This window comes from Cydia amplana, chromosome 6, assembly GCF_948474715.1.
Source record: "Cydia amplana chromosome 6, ilCydAmpl1.1, whole genome shotgun sequence".
In the NCBI taxonomy this organism is placed as follows: domain Eukaryota; kingdom Metazoa; phylum Arthropoda; class Insecta; order Lepidoptera; family Tortricidae; genus Cydia; species Cydia amplana.
Genome location: NC_086074.1, coordinates 5,718,405 through 5,731,994, shown reverse-complemented (window position 1 = coordinate 5,731,994; position 13,590 = coordinate 5,718,405). Strand labels below are relative to the sequence as shown.

General features: G+C 35.9%; 1 protein-coding gene across 2 annotated transcripts in view; it reads right to left on the bottom strand.

Annotated features, from left to right (window-relative positions):
* LOC134648673 (leucine-rich repeats and immunoglobulin-like domains protein 2) overlaps positions 1-13,590 on the bottom strand; it is a 145,650-nt gene that overhangs the window by 37,168 nt on the left and 94,892 nt on the right. For both annotated transcript variants that reach the window (XM_063503169.1, XM_063503168.1), the window contains 4 exons: positions 6,050-6,156; positions 4,861-5,044; positions 1,971-2,139; positions 769-878 (listed from right to left, as the gene is read on the bottom strand). In XM_063503169.1, coding sequence (XP_063359239.1) covers positions 769-878; positions 1,971-2,139; positions 4,861-5,034 — 453 coding nt within the window. In that variant the 5' untranslated portion in view covers positions 5,035-5,044; positions 6,050-6,156. The remainder of the gene's footprint in view (positions 1-768; positions 879-1,970; positions 2,140-4,860; positions 5,045-6,049; positions 6,157-13,590) is intronic.

The window sequence follows — 13,590 nt, the reverse complement described above, 5'->3', positions numbered from 1 at the left end:
ACTTTATTGCAACTTAATTTATATTCATAAGTAATAGCAATACTTATAATTTCTTTGCTTAACAGGGTTGATAATGGTACATCAGACTGGACATATCTCAAATTGCATTTTAAGATTTATTGACCTTATGCTTATGACATGAACTCTAATTTGGTTTCAGTCATTTCATTATTCTCAATTAAATTTAACGAATTTGAAATTTTAGGTTCTTGCACTACCTGTTGACTTGTATATGAGTGCTACAATTTCCGCTACCCAGAGATTGTCTAGAGACCACTTTTTAGCGATAAGTCCAGCTGTTATTACGTAGTTATATTTTTCTTTTCAATTTCTTTCTAGTTTTTATATAGTAAAATGCCCCATAGGTCATAACCGATTATGACGGGTCATCACCCATGGATTTCAAAGACCTTAAGAGAGACGCTATTGACTACTTTCGGAATTCTAAATTTAAGTTATGATTTTCATGTTAATTAAATAATCGGTGGCGGTACTTTTATTTCACTTTGAATGAGATAATTAATACGACGTGACTTCTGAGATACCTAAGTGTAAGGCCTGAGTGGACGCTCGAGTTGGGCGTGCAGCGGGGCGGGGCGTGCGGCGTGCATGTTAAACAAATACAAGCGTATAGGAGCGGCCTTAGTGCACGCTGCACAAATTACTTGTGAACGCTCCGCTTCGAACGTCCACTCAGGCCTTACACTAATTGAGATTATTCTTATTTATTTAATAGAGGTTTCCACTTCTGAATTTTATGACGTTTACCTTATTATGGTTCATGTTGAGAATGAGCAGATGGTTAAGATGCGCGAATGAGGATGTTGGTATCGTAGCGAGGCTGTTCTGCGATACGTCCAACTGTGTCAGCTTGTTACCTGAAATCAATAGCCTTTGATATTATCTACTTAGTTACATAGAAAACATCTACATAACGAAACATTCATTATTATGGGCTCGATTCGGATTGAAATAGACATCTACTAGATATCTTTTAGACGTCACCAAGATACGATAACGATATGTTTAAGATCTAACCTTTCAAATTTGACGTTTCTGTGATTCTGGAGATACTCTTGAACGATTTCTACAAGATATGACTTAGAGATCCAATTCACATCTAATAGATATCTAACACTATCTAACGTAAAAGTGACATTGGTTGCCCGAATTGAGCTGCAAAAGAGAACTAGTTGAAATCTAAACTATAACGTATCTAGAATGGATCTAGTACGGTACGTGTCGTCTCTTGTGAATATCTTGAAGTTCGAATACGGCAGTATGACTCCTGGCCGACGCCGACGGGTGTTGTGTTTCAGAGGTTTCGGGGCAAACTGCCGTATCCGACACAAGAGCAAACGATTCAACGGACCTACGGCGTTTTGTCGTCTACATAGTTATGACATTTTTATTATAGCCACCTTTTCACGTGATATTCAGAGTTGTCCGCAAATAAAAACCTAAAGTTACTTTTAGAGCGCTTCTGCAATCACTGAGCCTTGCCCAAAAACTCCAACTTCCAATAAAGGGGAAAACATTACTGTCACAGGAATGTACAGGGCGGGAGGGCGCCTCGTGTCTCGGGCTAGGCATATCGTATAATACAAATGAAACTTCACTTACACTGCCGTATTCGAACTTCAAGATATTCACAAGAGACAAGACGTACGAGATCCATTCTAGATACGTTATAGTTTAGATTTCAACTAGTTCTCTTTTGCAGCGCAATTCGGGCAACCAATGTCACTTTTACTATAGATCGTGTTAGATATCTATTAGATGTGAATTAGATCTCTAAGTAATATCTTGTGGAAATCATTCAAGAGTATCTCCAGTATCGCGGAAATGACAAATTTGACAGGTTAGATCTTAAACATATCGTTATCGTATCTTGGCGATGTCTAAAAGATATCTAATAGATGTCTATTACAAAATCCGAATTGGGCCCCTACATAATCACATAAACTCACCAATTGAACTTAATGAAGAGTCCTCTATGACTGCCAGGCTACTGTTGTGCACGGTCAAGTGGCGGATGTCCAAGCCCAGGAATATGTACGATGGAAGCTTCGCCAGGTTGTTGTGCCTCAACTTTAGGTAGAAAATTATCATTGGCTTGGAGCGAAGCGTGTTCATAGCCTGGAAAGAGGAATCGATGTTAGTAAATTTAGTATTTAGATCTATAGAGTATCGTATTTACCTATTTTGTAGTTACAGTCTTATATACCAAATTCTTCCGTCTGTTATATTACAATTTTATACTTTACACTAAACCCCATAGGAACATAATTAAATTAAACAGGTTTATCTTCACGTAATGATGTAGATTTTCATTTTAGTATATTTTGTTAGTATTTTGGTAATGCTTTAACCCTTCGTATGTATTAGCACTGATCAGTGCGAACGAATTTAAACCTTTTGTATTAAACAATGGACTTAAATTTGTGCGCACTGATCAGTGCTTAGACATACGAAGGGTTAAAATATGGAATTACTAATATTTATGGCAATATTACGAATATTATCTCCTTGCGTTATTAATTAGGACTATATTACGCCACAAAAAATCTAAATGATAATATTATACCTACTCGAGACAAAACATTATTTAGTTTTTAAAATCCAAGAAAGCAATAAAAATAAATTATATTAAAACAGCTTTAATGACCCGAAGCTGTATAGCTTTCAAGCGAAACACGATGTTTATTTTTTTATTTAATGGACGTTATAATATGTTTAGCTGCATCAACGTAAAGCTTCTTTTGATGTGTCTAAACTATCTAATGAATTCATATTTTCTCCATCATAATAACTTGGCTTTATTCTTTATTTAATCTCGTCACGTCGTAGACCTTTATTGCGTCTACATAATTTACTTTGGATTTGACTCAATCAATTTATCTCATTTACTTAGGTACTGGTACAATTTAAGTGAATGTCAAAGTAAATCTAAGAAGACTTATTTTACGAAGTTTTAGTCTCCTTACAGACAAGTATTGTTGATATAACTATTTTTAAGACTACATAATGTGGCTGTTAAAACTTTTTAATAAAAAGTGAAAAAGAGCGGGTGTTCTTAGTTTTTGTTAAAACTGTTAAAAGATACTGCGTATGTTTAGGCGATAATTTATTAAGATAATTGATATTCAATAGATTTTTTAGAGAGCTTCATCGTTCTTTCACCAAAGGCGCGCGTCTTTCGAGCAAACAGTCTTCTCCGCAATGTTAAAATAATCCCCGAACGAACATGATTTTAAAACCTTTCAAGCTTTCTTTGCAGGCAGAAACAAATATTTGTAGAGCAGTATTGGAATTGGATATTTCAGTGCATTTAGCTTGCACCATTTTTGAAGTACAAAGAATCAGATGTGTAAAGTTTGAATGCATTTGTTTCATGAGTTTCGTCTATTCGTATACAATATGTGTAAGTATGTTTTTCTTATTTACTTATTTCTTGCCTGAAAGAAAACAACAAAGTTTAGTGGCTAAGTATTCCTCATGGGATTGAGGTTTCTGTATGTTACGATTATTTTTGCGTTAGACAATAATCGTAAACCTGCAGTGTTTCTAAGTAGTAGTAAATAACTTATGCGCATTTTTGACAGGCTCGATTACATTCAGGTGGCGACTGCAGCAGCATTACTGTTGCAGCGTTGCTGGGATGATGCGGGCGATGTCACTGTCAATTTCCTTGACAAATTGTGTTGATGTCGTTGCCGTGAGCTGTCGCAATTAGAACGTTTAAATTATAGTTTGCAAAGGACTGTCTCATTTCAAACATAGACAGAGAAAACCATACATACTATTATCTTTGTCTTACACTAGTACTAGCACCCAAAAGAAAAGGATAGTTTTTTTTTGTTCTTATTTACTGACAAATTGGTTTGACCAACTATAGTCATTAATTTTATCACGGAGATTGAGAGTGATGTCGTCCATTTATTTGCAGCCTGCATCGGTGCTACCGTGATACTGGTGCGGTTGCAAACCAAACGGCGCCATTTCCCTCGCTGCAGCTACAGCGCCATTTGCATGTTCTAGGAACGACAAGTCGTAGACATGAATTTATTACCCAGTACCTACGTAATTTTGCAGTCTGTCGTTTGAGTTGTGTTTACGGGTGAAAGTTTTAGTTGTTGAAATATAAGTTTAATTTATGATAATTTTTATAGCGCAATATATTTGGAAAGATAAGACATCTTGTTATGTAGTCTCTAGATTGCAAACTCGAAAACGTTAGCACGAAGAGGAGAATAAAAATAGCCTTTCTTTTCTGTAAAATGTGTACGCGCCTCGCAGGTCATTATTGTAACAACTACAAAACTTACAGCTAGAGTAACAAGTTAGGTAAAGACATAGAAACAGTGAGCCAATTACAAGTTTCCACAAGTAAGTTTTCCACAGTTACATTACATGACATTGTTAGCCAAAATTTTACCACCACATTGACAATGTTGTGCCTTTCTTCGAAAAGGACGCAGTATATATGTCGGCGGCCGATCGTAAGATCAGGCATATCGTGAAACGCTACGCGGGGTTCCTGTTTCTGGGCAGTTTGCCCTTCGGGCATCTAAAGCAACCTAACGAACCTATCCTACCTATATATTGGTTTAATGTCACTATCGTCAAAACATTACACTGGAACATTACGATCTGCCTGATCTTACGATCGGCCGCCGACATATCTAACATCAATAAAAAATATCGTAGTGGTGAAATTATTGATTTGAGTGTTCTTGCTTCTTCGATGATTTCTTCGAAACCATTCATTTTCGTTGAACATACATGGGATTCAAATTGGTGGCGTTTGATCTGCGTTTTATCCTTACTGAATGAACACTTGTAGGTATGCTTTTGTACCTTTTGTATATGCTGTTGCTCGGTGAACTCGCAAAGTATGTCCAGGCCGTTCTTCTTGACGGTACACGTGCAGGGGGTCATGGTGTTGGCCGCCGGGCACTGCTGCGCGCCCTGCGGGTACGCGGGCCGCGCGCACAGCGCCACGCAGCATACCAGCAGCCAACGCCAAATCATACTGGTTTACCTAAGCAAACGTGAACACTTGTAATATAACGTGGAGTATAAAGTAAATCAACGGCCATGAAAAACTCACTCCGCGAGTGCACGCCCAAGCGCCAGCGCTGACCGTCATACAAAAAACAAAAGTATGGCGGTTGATTTCAGCGTCAATTGAGCAAGCTAGGAGTACGTTTCATAGCAGAGATTTAGCGAGGGAATCAAGAGCGGTCGAGTTTTCAAACACTAAAGCTCGTATGGAAATTTGGAAACTACATAGATTTTTCGTATGCTCTTGACAAGTCGGGCTCTAGAAAGTTCGTCTAACGTGCTCCACTCGTTAGGAAATCGCATTGGGTCACAAGATGTAGTAGTTGACTTTGTGTTCCTTCCTTATTAAAATTCGGAAATACGTATAAAATACCATAAATATTTAACAAACATGTTCTCATGTTACAAACTTGTCAAGATAGGCTCCTATTGCCCGACTTTTATTACTGTAAAACAAATTATAACTACTGACTTTCATGATAATCAATTAAAAACAATTAAACAGATTCTAATAAGACCTATTTTCCTTAAACTAATAGTATCTAACTCCACCACGCTTTGTTTAATAAAAATAATAACATATTTCTATGATTTGATAATAATAAATTGCAGTATAAATTATGGCATGTCAATCTACAGTATCTACACACGAATGTTGAATGTTGTTTGTTGAAACTAACAAATTACTTTAGTCGAACTATTTACCTAGTTAGACAATTAATGAATTTTGTTCCTGTAGAGGTAATTATTCCTTTAGAATAGTATCGTAACCATAATTACCCCTTGGTATAGGAGCCTTCGTTTATAAAAGGAATTCATGACTTAACTTATTATTTTAATGATTGAATATTTTACGCGATATCATAGACAAATGGATCTAGTAAGAAAGTAAAAAGACGCAATGGACAGTAGTAGCAGTCATAAACAAATAAAAAAGTAAAGCATAAAACTAAGCCAGTTTGTTTTTCTATAAGTTACTTACGAGTGTTTCGGAATGTGTCAGGTTGGCGAGCGCGTGTGGCGTGGAGGAGAGGGGTGTGCCGCAGTCATGGGGCACTAGGTCATATTCACAGTCCTCCCCGAACCACCCTGGGGGCAAGTACTAACGTTAAACACATATGAAAACAACAATATATTTTTAATAAAAAAACTAATTTATAATTCATGTTTAGGTTTTTTTTTGTACGTGTTATAATTCTGAGAAACATAAGCCTTTCTTTGCGCTAGCCATTTAACACATTATAAAATTTCCACATAAACTACTTATATGTAAATAAGTTTTTTTATAATGCTTACGTCTGATTTTTTCAGACGTGCTGACGAAAGCTGATCAGCATTTAACCCAAATCCATACTCACTCACTCGTCTCTCTCTCACTCGTCTCACTCACTCGTCGTCGTACTCATAAATCTAATATTTATTTAAACATATGTTTCCATAAAAGTGCCTTTGAATAGCAAATATGTAACAAATCGTGATGTTTTGGTCTAATAATTTACAACTCATAATAAATGTAACAAACATAAAAAAAATGTAGGTATTTTCCAATATTTTCCACCACAATTCTACAAACTAAGCTACTTATCACTTGAAGCAAGCACAATAACTTCACAAAGTATAATACTTTGTTGAGTAGAGTGTGTTAAGGCGTGATATTTTACCTTGAACTGGACACTTGAAGAAACTAAAAGAACCTACATTCGAAGTTTAAAACTAAACAAAGAACTACTGAAGTGGGGGCAGCAGTCTTATCTTTTCTTCTAAATTTACGTAACGCCTCGGCTCGAAAATGTAAAACGATAAAATCAACAGTAGTCTTTCCCGGAAAATAACATCAAGACTAGACAGCACTTTGCGTCCCCTTTGGGTATTCGAAATACTTCTGATTTGATTATCTGTACCAAGGCGTGCCAAAGGGCAGCCTTATTCGAACGGGCAAAGTGCTAGTTTAGGGTGCTTATATTTCAACTAGCTTGACGTTTGCCCTTTAGTTTTACATTCAGTATTCGCTAGGTGCACGACTGGTGCTGCCCTCATTTTGTCGGACTTTCTACTTTAAATCTTATGGAGTAAAATTAGTTCAAGCGGCTGCCGCTAGTACTAATGTCGGACATTCCATAAGATTACCTATGTTTGTGACGATCAGCGCCACTTCCCCCTCCACCGACTTCGCACCTTGCCAATATACCCAAGTCGGGCATATAGCGACTTGTTTTTTCTATATTTACATGCCTTTTATACAGAAACATCATGAAACTGGGACGAATGAACAAACGGATGAGACCATTGCCAATCATTGGACGACAATGTGATAGTAATGATAATGACAAAAATACGTATTGGCCTACTTTTCATCGGTAGGTATTTATGTACGACATTTCGGTATAGTATAGATGAATTATGATGATGTTGATGATTTGTATGTACGAGTAATAAATCTAATAATTACCTATTATGTACACTATAAATTTTATTAAAAACAGTTTATAAGCCAAACAATAAAATCAGAAACGGTATTTCTGTACTTGCATCTAAGAAAAAATTTAAACGTTTAACTATACAAGGTGTCCCAAGAAGTAGTGATATACTGAAGCTGGGAGGTAGAGGACCTAGAGGGCTATCTGAATCACCCCCATGTATGTTCCGCGATTTTTCGTATTTTCGGAGTTATGATTTTTTTTTTTAATTTTTCACCTATCGCCGAGTACGATGAGATTTTTATTTATGTTGACGTGAATTATTGAGGTAGATGCTTGATTTTTTTTGTGTGCTAAGCTGATAGATAGGCCAATTCAGTATGGTAACATTTACTATCGTTAGATCTCTGAATGGAATAAAAAAAAATTTAATGCCAAGAAAGATAAAATTACCCAGTGTGTTTTATTTTTCTAAGCGCCCTTGAAGTTGTGAACATACTGGGTAATTTTATCTTTCTTGGCATTAATTTTTGTTTTTTAATTAAAAAAAATCATAACTCCGAAAATACGAGAAATCGCGGAACATACATGGGGGTGATTCAGGTAGCCCTCTAGGTCCTCTACCTCCCAGCTTCAGTATATCACTACTTCTTGGGACACCCTGTATACGGACTCAAAAAATCGTTATCATCTTTGTCAGTGCAGTAAAAAATAAACTTCATACCTATATTTATGTTATTTATATATGATTTATAAATGGTTTTAACGTCAAATTTGTATTACGAAATGGAAATATGTTTGAAAGTTTCTGGCTAAAAATATAGAAGTTTGGGAACCCTGCTTTTTTGAAGCTGTATTTAAATATGTATATTTAATTTGTGCGCTTGAACGTGTTTATTATTTTGGTAGTAGATTTGACAAAATAATGTTTGTTCATGATTTAATTACATATACCTAAGTATAGAATTATAGGACTTGGTATCCTATAATTCTACCAGAAAAAAAATTACAAAAAAAATCCAAACCAGAAGAAAAATTAAAAAAAAAATCATAACTCCGAAAATACGAAAAATCGCGGAACATACATGGGGGTGATTCAGATAGCCCTCTAGGTCCTCTACCTCCCAGCTTCAGTATATCACTACTTCTTGGGACACCCTGTATACGGACTCAAAAAATCGTTATCATCTTTGTCAGTGCAGTAAAAAATAAACATCATACCTATATTTATGTTATTTATATATGATTTATAAATGGTTTTAACGTCAAATTTGTATTACGAAATGGAAATATGTTTGAAAGTTTCTGGCTAAAAATATAGATTTTGGGAACCCTGCTTTTTTGAAGCTGTATTTAAATATTTATATTTAATTTGTGCGCTTGAACGTGTTTATTATTTTGGTAGTAGATTTGACAAAATAATGTTTGTTCATGATTTAATTACATATACCTAAGTATAGAATTATAGGACTTGGTATCCTATAATTCTACCAGAGTTTGAGTAATTCTACTAATTGCTGTTCTTCCACCAAAAAAATCATAGTTATAAATTGTGTGGGGTAATTATATTCTATGTATTTGGTGACTTAAATCTGGACCGGATAAAGTCTCAATAGTCCTTGCGAAAATGTCCAACTCTAATTAATTATCCGGGAACAGCAAATCCCTGGTGTTTGTGATCAGGTAAAGAGCCATCAAATATTACTTACACGTTTCATTACCTGTTCAAATTTACTCTGGCAACGCTCAGGAAGATCATCAAATATGTAGCCTCGTTAAGACCATTTATACTAAACTTTCAGCTTTATATAGGTCGATAAGCCACTATAAGTCGGCTCAAAATAAACTCGACTGTACCATATAGTTTTTTTTTTCAGAAACGGTATGCCAGGATAATAAATTGAATCATGTTTTGACTTTTTAGTGGATTTGTGCTTCCAGTAATTTAAGAACGGGTCATTTTAAATCGAAAACGCTCTGTCTGTGTCTCACGGAAGTTTTGTTATTAAAATTGCTAAGTAGCCATGGCAAACTTCCACAATTCGCTTCTGATGAACTGATAGCCATTGCAACTGTCATGGCTTACAAAACTGTTAACCTTTTGGACGCCAATGACCGATATATCCGCACCGTAGGTTCAACGCCAAAGACCGATTAATCGGTCACAGACCACAGAGCAACATCGACCTACGTGCATATACATAAACTTCAACTTCAGTTTTGACACTTCAATGATGTGGTGTCTGAGTAACAGCTTTTGTGTTTGACACGGCGTGGAAAAGGCTAATCTTACATTCGTTGCAGTCCATGCACCATGATAAGATTTTGAATGACCCGTAAGTACTTATGATTTCCGTAGTCGGAACTTAGAGTGTGAATAGTTTTATTATCAGAGTGTACTGAATTCGTTAAGTACCTAAAATTTATGTACTTACATATATACTAAAATACTGGTAAATTGATTAGCACTGTCGCAATGTAATTAGTGTATATAACATTGCATATTTAATTATTTTTCTACAATCTGGCTTAGATACCACGGGGCTTAGGACACGGAACCCTGAAAAGTTAAGCCGTCAAACAAACAATTAAAGAAATTTATAACGGACATCTGAGAGTAACGGGGCATTAGAGACTCGTAAAATGAACTTATCTTCTTACAAAATGCTATTTATTAAGGTTGTTTTTGAATGAATAATTTTGAGCTCTCCATTAGAAGTCTACCACTGCCTACCTACCTACTGTACGAAGGTACATGAAGCTGTATATTTTAAAAAGATTGTATATTTTATGATTTCGGTTTAAAAATAGGTTTTGAGTTAACAATCCCTAAACATTGACAATCATTATTCTGCTTTACTTTATTTGACCAGGAAATGCAGAAACTGTGTGATATCGCTTAAACAAATTTCCCCTCCATCTGTTGTTGTTCATTCCGCTGTATCATCCGGCCGGAGAGTTATGTCAATATACCTCCGCCTATGCCTAAACAAACACAAAACGCGTTTTCAATTTACATCGTGGTCGAATCCACTTGTCGTGTTATGTGTATGCTATAATATGTTTTATATATTTTTGTTCGTGTATCTGTACACATTGCGCCTGAATTATGTATATTTATATTTCATAAACCATATACCTACCAATCCATTACTGGATTAACCTTATAAATAATATCAATTAGTCAAAGGTAAGAAGAAAAGCGGTTAAGAATATCATCCTATTACATTACACTACCTGTAGATACACTTGCGTTCCACAATCTCTTTGAACAACCAGCTCTTTAAAACACACTCTCACCAGTCTTTGTAGAGGCAACGTTAAACCCACTCGGTTTCTATGTTTCTCATATCGCGAACAAATAGGGCAGGACAAATATTACGTAACACTTTTCCTTTGAGAGCACTTTTATTCCGTTCGAGGGAAGAACCGACCATTATTTTTTATAGTCAAATGCACTTAACAACATCCTAAAACGGCCTTGGATAAATATTTTTAACGGTGATATTTCGTGCGCAGGAATTTTTAGAGTTGTTGTGCGCAGATCGCCGCGCGACTGTCCAGGCCCCTTCGGTGGATGATCCATTATCGTTTGATGGGCCACCTCCGTTTAGGTCCGTGTCAGTGTGCGGGTGCGTACCATTTATGATATGAATGGGTGCCGACGGTGACCATTCGGGCATTAAGTCGCTGAACCCGGCTAAACGATCAGTGATGTTCTAATCATATGGAAACAATTACTGTGGTAATCAATTTAAACCTATACTATATATTATGTGTCTAATCCTTACCGTGATTTTCCATTATTACCAATAGTAGGTACATGCATGAATAATTCGTCATTGCATTGCCATTAACAAAATGTTGATATGCGGTAAACCCTGCTAATTATAATATGCAATAATATTATAATATTATAATTATAATTATAATAATATGTATAAGTGATAGCATTATGCAATTGAACAGGATGATTGAAGTCATTAGTAGGTACATTGTTCCGAATGAGCCGATTGTGGGCTATATTATGCTTCATTAAACGCAATCAGTTTCGTTACAAATACCAACGATTGGTCTTAAGTCCCCTATAGTTTATTTTTTAGATTTAGGCTATACTGCGTTTTGTAAAAAAAACATGAAAAATGACGTTCGTCTCTATTATATAACGTCTCCAATTCATCCAAATATTTGCGTGTCTACTCGTACTTATTACCTCTATAGGTTTATGTCAGAGCGTAGATAACTATAATATAACTCGAAATCACATTCCTTTCATTTTGAGACTGTTTTATGCTTGCTTCAACAATAGCAGTTAATAGTAGCGGTAGCACTCTGAAAGTATCAGATAATTTTAGAAGAGCAGCGGTATCGATCGCCCCGTGGTCACGTCGAGGCGTCACGTGCCGTCTAATCCTTGAAACCTAATAGATAGACCCAATGAGCATTGTGGATCGAACACACGTATCCATTCTGCCTTTTGCCTTTACGAACAAAAGATACGTTAAAGGAAAGTAATGACACTAACTCACGAATTGGGGAGCTTTTCCTTGAAAGCTACAAGAATACAATTATCGATTAATTCCTTATGAGTTATGATAGTCATAAACAACACAAGGCCAAAGCAAAAGTTATTTTCTGACATGCGGATGGTAAATTGTTTTTAGACATTTAAGTAGATAGGAAATTTACCAGTGAGCGACAGATAAGCGATAGTTAAGTCAAATGTATTGACTTTCTTGTTAACAACCGTGACTATATTCCACCACTAACCAGTATTGATGGCGCTATCAATTAGTACTACATAGTTTTGTTATTAACTTATTATGTACTGTTTCAATATGTCAACTGATGAAATACAATATTTTTACATATCATAAATCTAAATATATATAAATCTGCGATGCAGAAGAATGTATTTGGTGCAACCAACTATAAAATAGTATTTTATAGTTTATAATCCACTCGTGCGGGGCTTATAAATGTTTTACGATGTTTTTTACATCGTTTGTTAGTATTATAACTACCACCTTTATAGTTTGGACTTTTGTTAATAACCTTTTCGACGCCGTGTCAAACACAAAAGCTGTCACGCTGACGCCACGTCACCGAAGTGTCAAAACTGAAATTGAACTTTATGCATATGCACGTAGGTCTATGTTGCTCTGTGATATGTGACCGATTAATCGGTCTTTGGCGTTGAACGTACGGTGCGGATATATCGGTCATTGGCGTGCAAAAGGTTAATAGGCTATTTTGGCGATTACGAAGAAAGTACACGAATTCTATGTTCGTATCTCTATCGAGAAATGAGATTTCAAATAACTAAATTTTAGGAATACTTAATCTTAAAAAGATAACACATAACACACCTGCACTCCTTGCTTTGTTTTCCTCATTGCTGAGATTCGAAATTAACCAAGTGAATCACCTTATATCTGAAATGTCTCTAGTTCATTCGATTCTTAGCTTCGAGGGCATTTATATAAGACATTATGTTGCTTGGAAATCCGTGGTTCCAGCCTACTCGCTGCTCTTTGTTTACTAAGTTACAACAATAATAAAAGTACAATAGCCTAAAGCTGATGCCAATAAGTAAGGTTCTTCTATAAATTAACCTTTTAACCGCCAGCAATTTTTGATCGAGCGTGCTCGTGTCGCCACCGACAGTAATTGTACACAGAGTAAGGTTGGCATAGTTACGGAAGTTATAAATGTGCTGTAAAAACCAAATCAGATCTTTGTCTTATTCATCAGACTGTGGCGAAATGAGCTGGATATGTAATGTCTTATATATCAGACTCTGGCGGTTAAAAGGTTAAATGTCTTGTTTGAATTGCACTTCTGTTAATTTCCAGTAATGAAACAAATCCGCTCAAAATACAAACCCAAAATGAACGTGGGTGCAATGTTATCAAATAGGGCACGGAGGCGCACTAATTACCCAATAGTTCTAAACTTCCACCGAGTTTAGTTTAATTTGCTTTAAGCGGTATTTTAACGACGCCATTTATAAGGAGTTACCGCATTAGAAGACCGACCACGTCGAGACTTTACGCAGAACAAACAGCAACACTCATAACTATATCTATCGGTGGACCTTATGCCT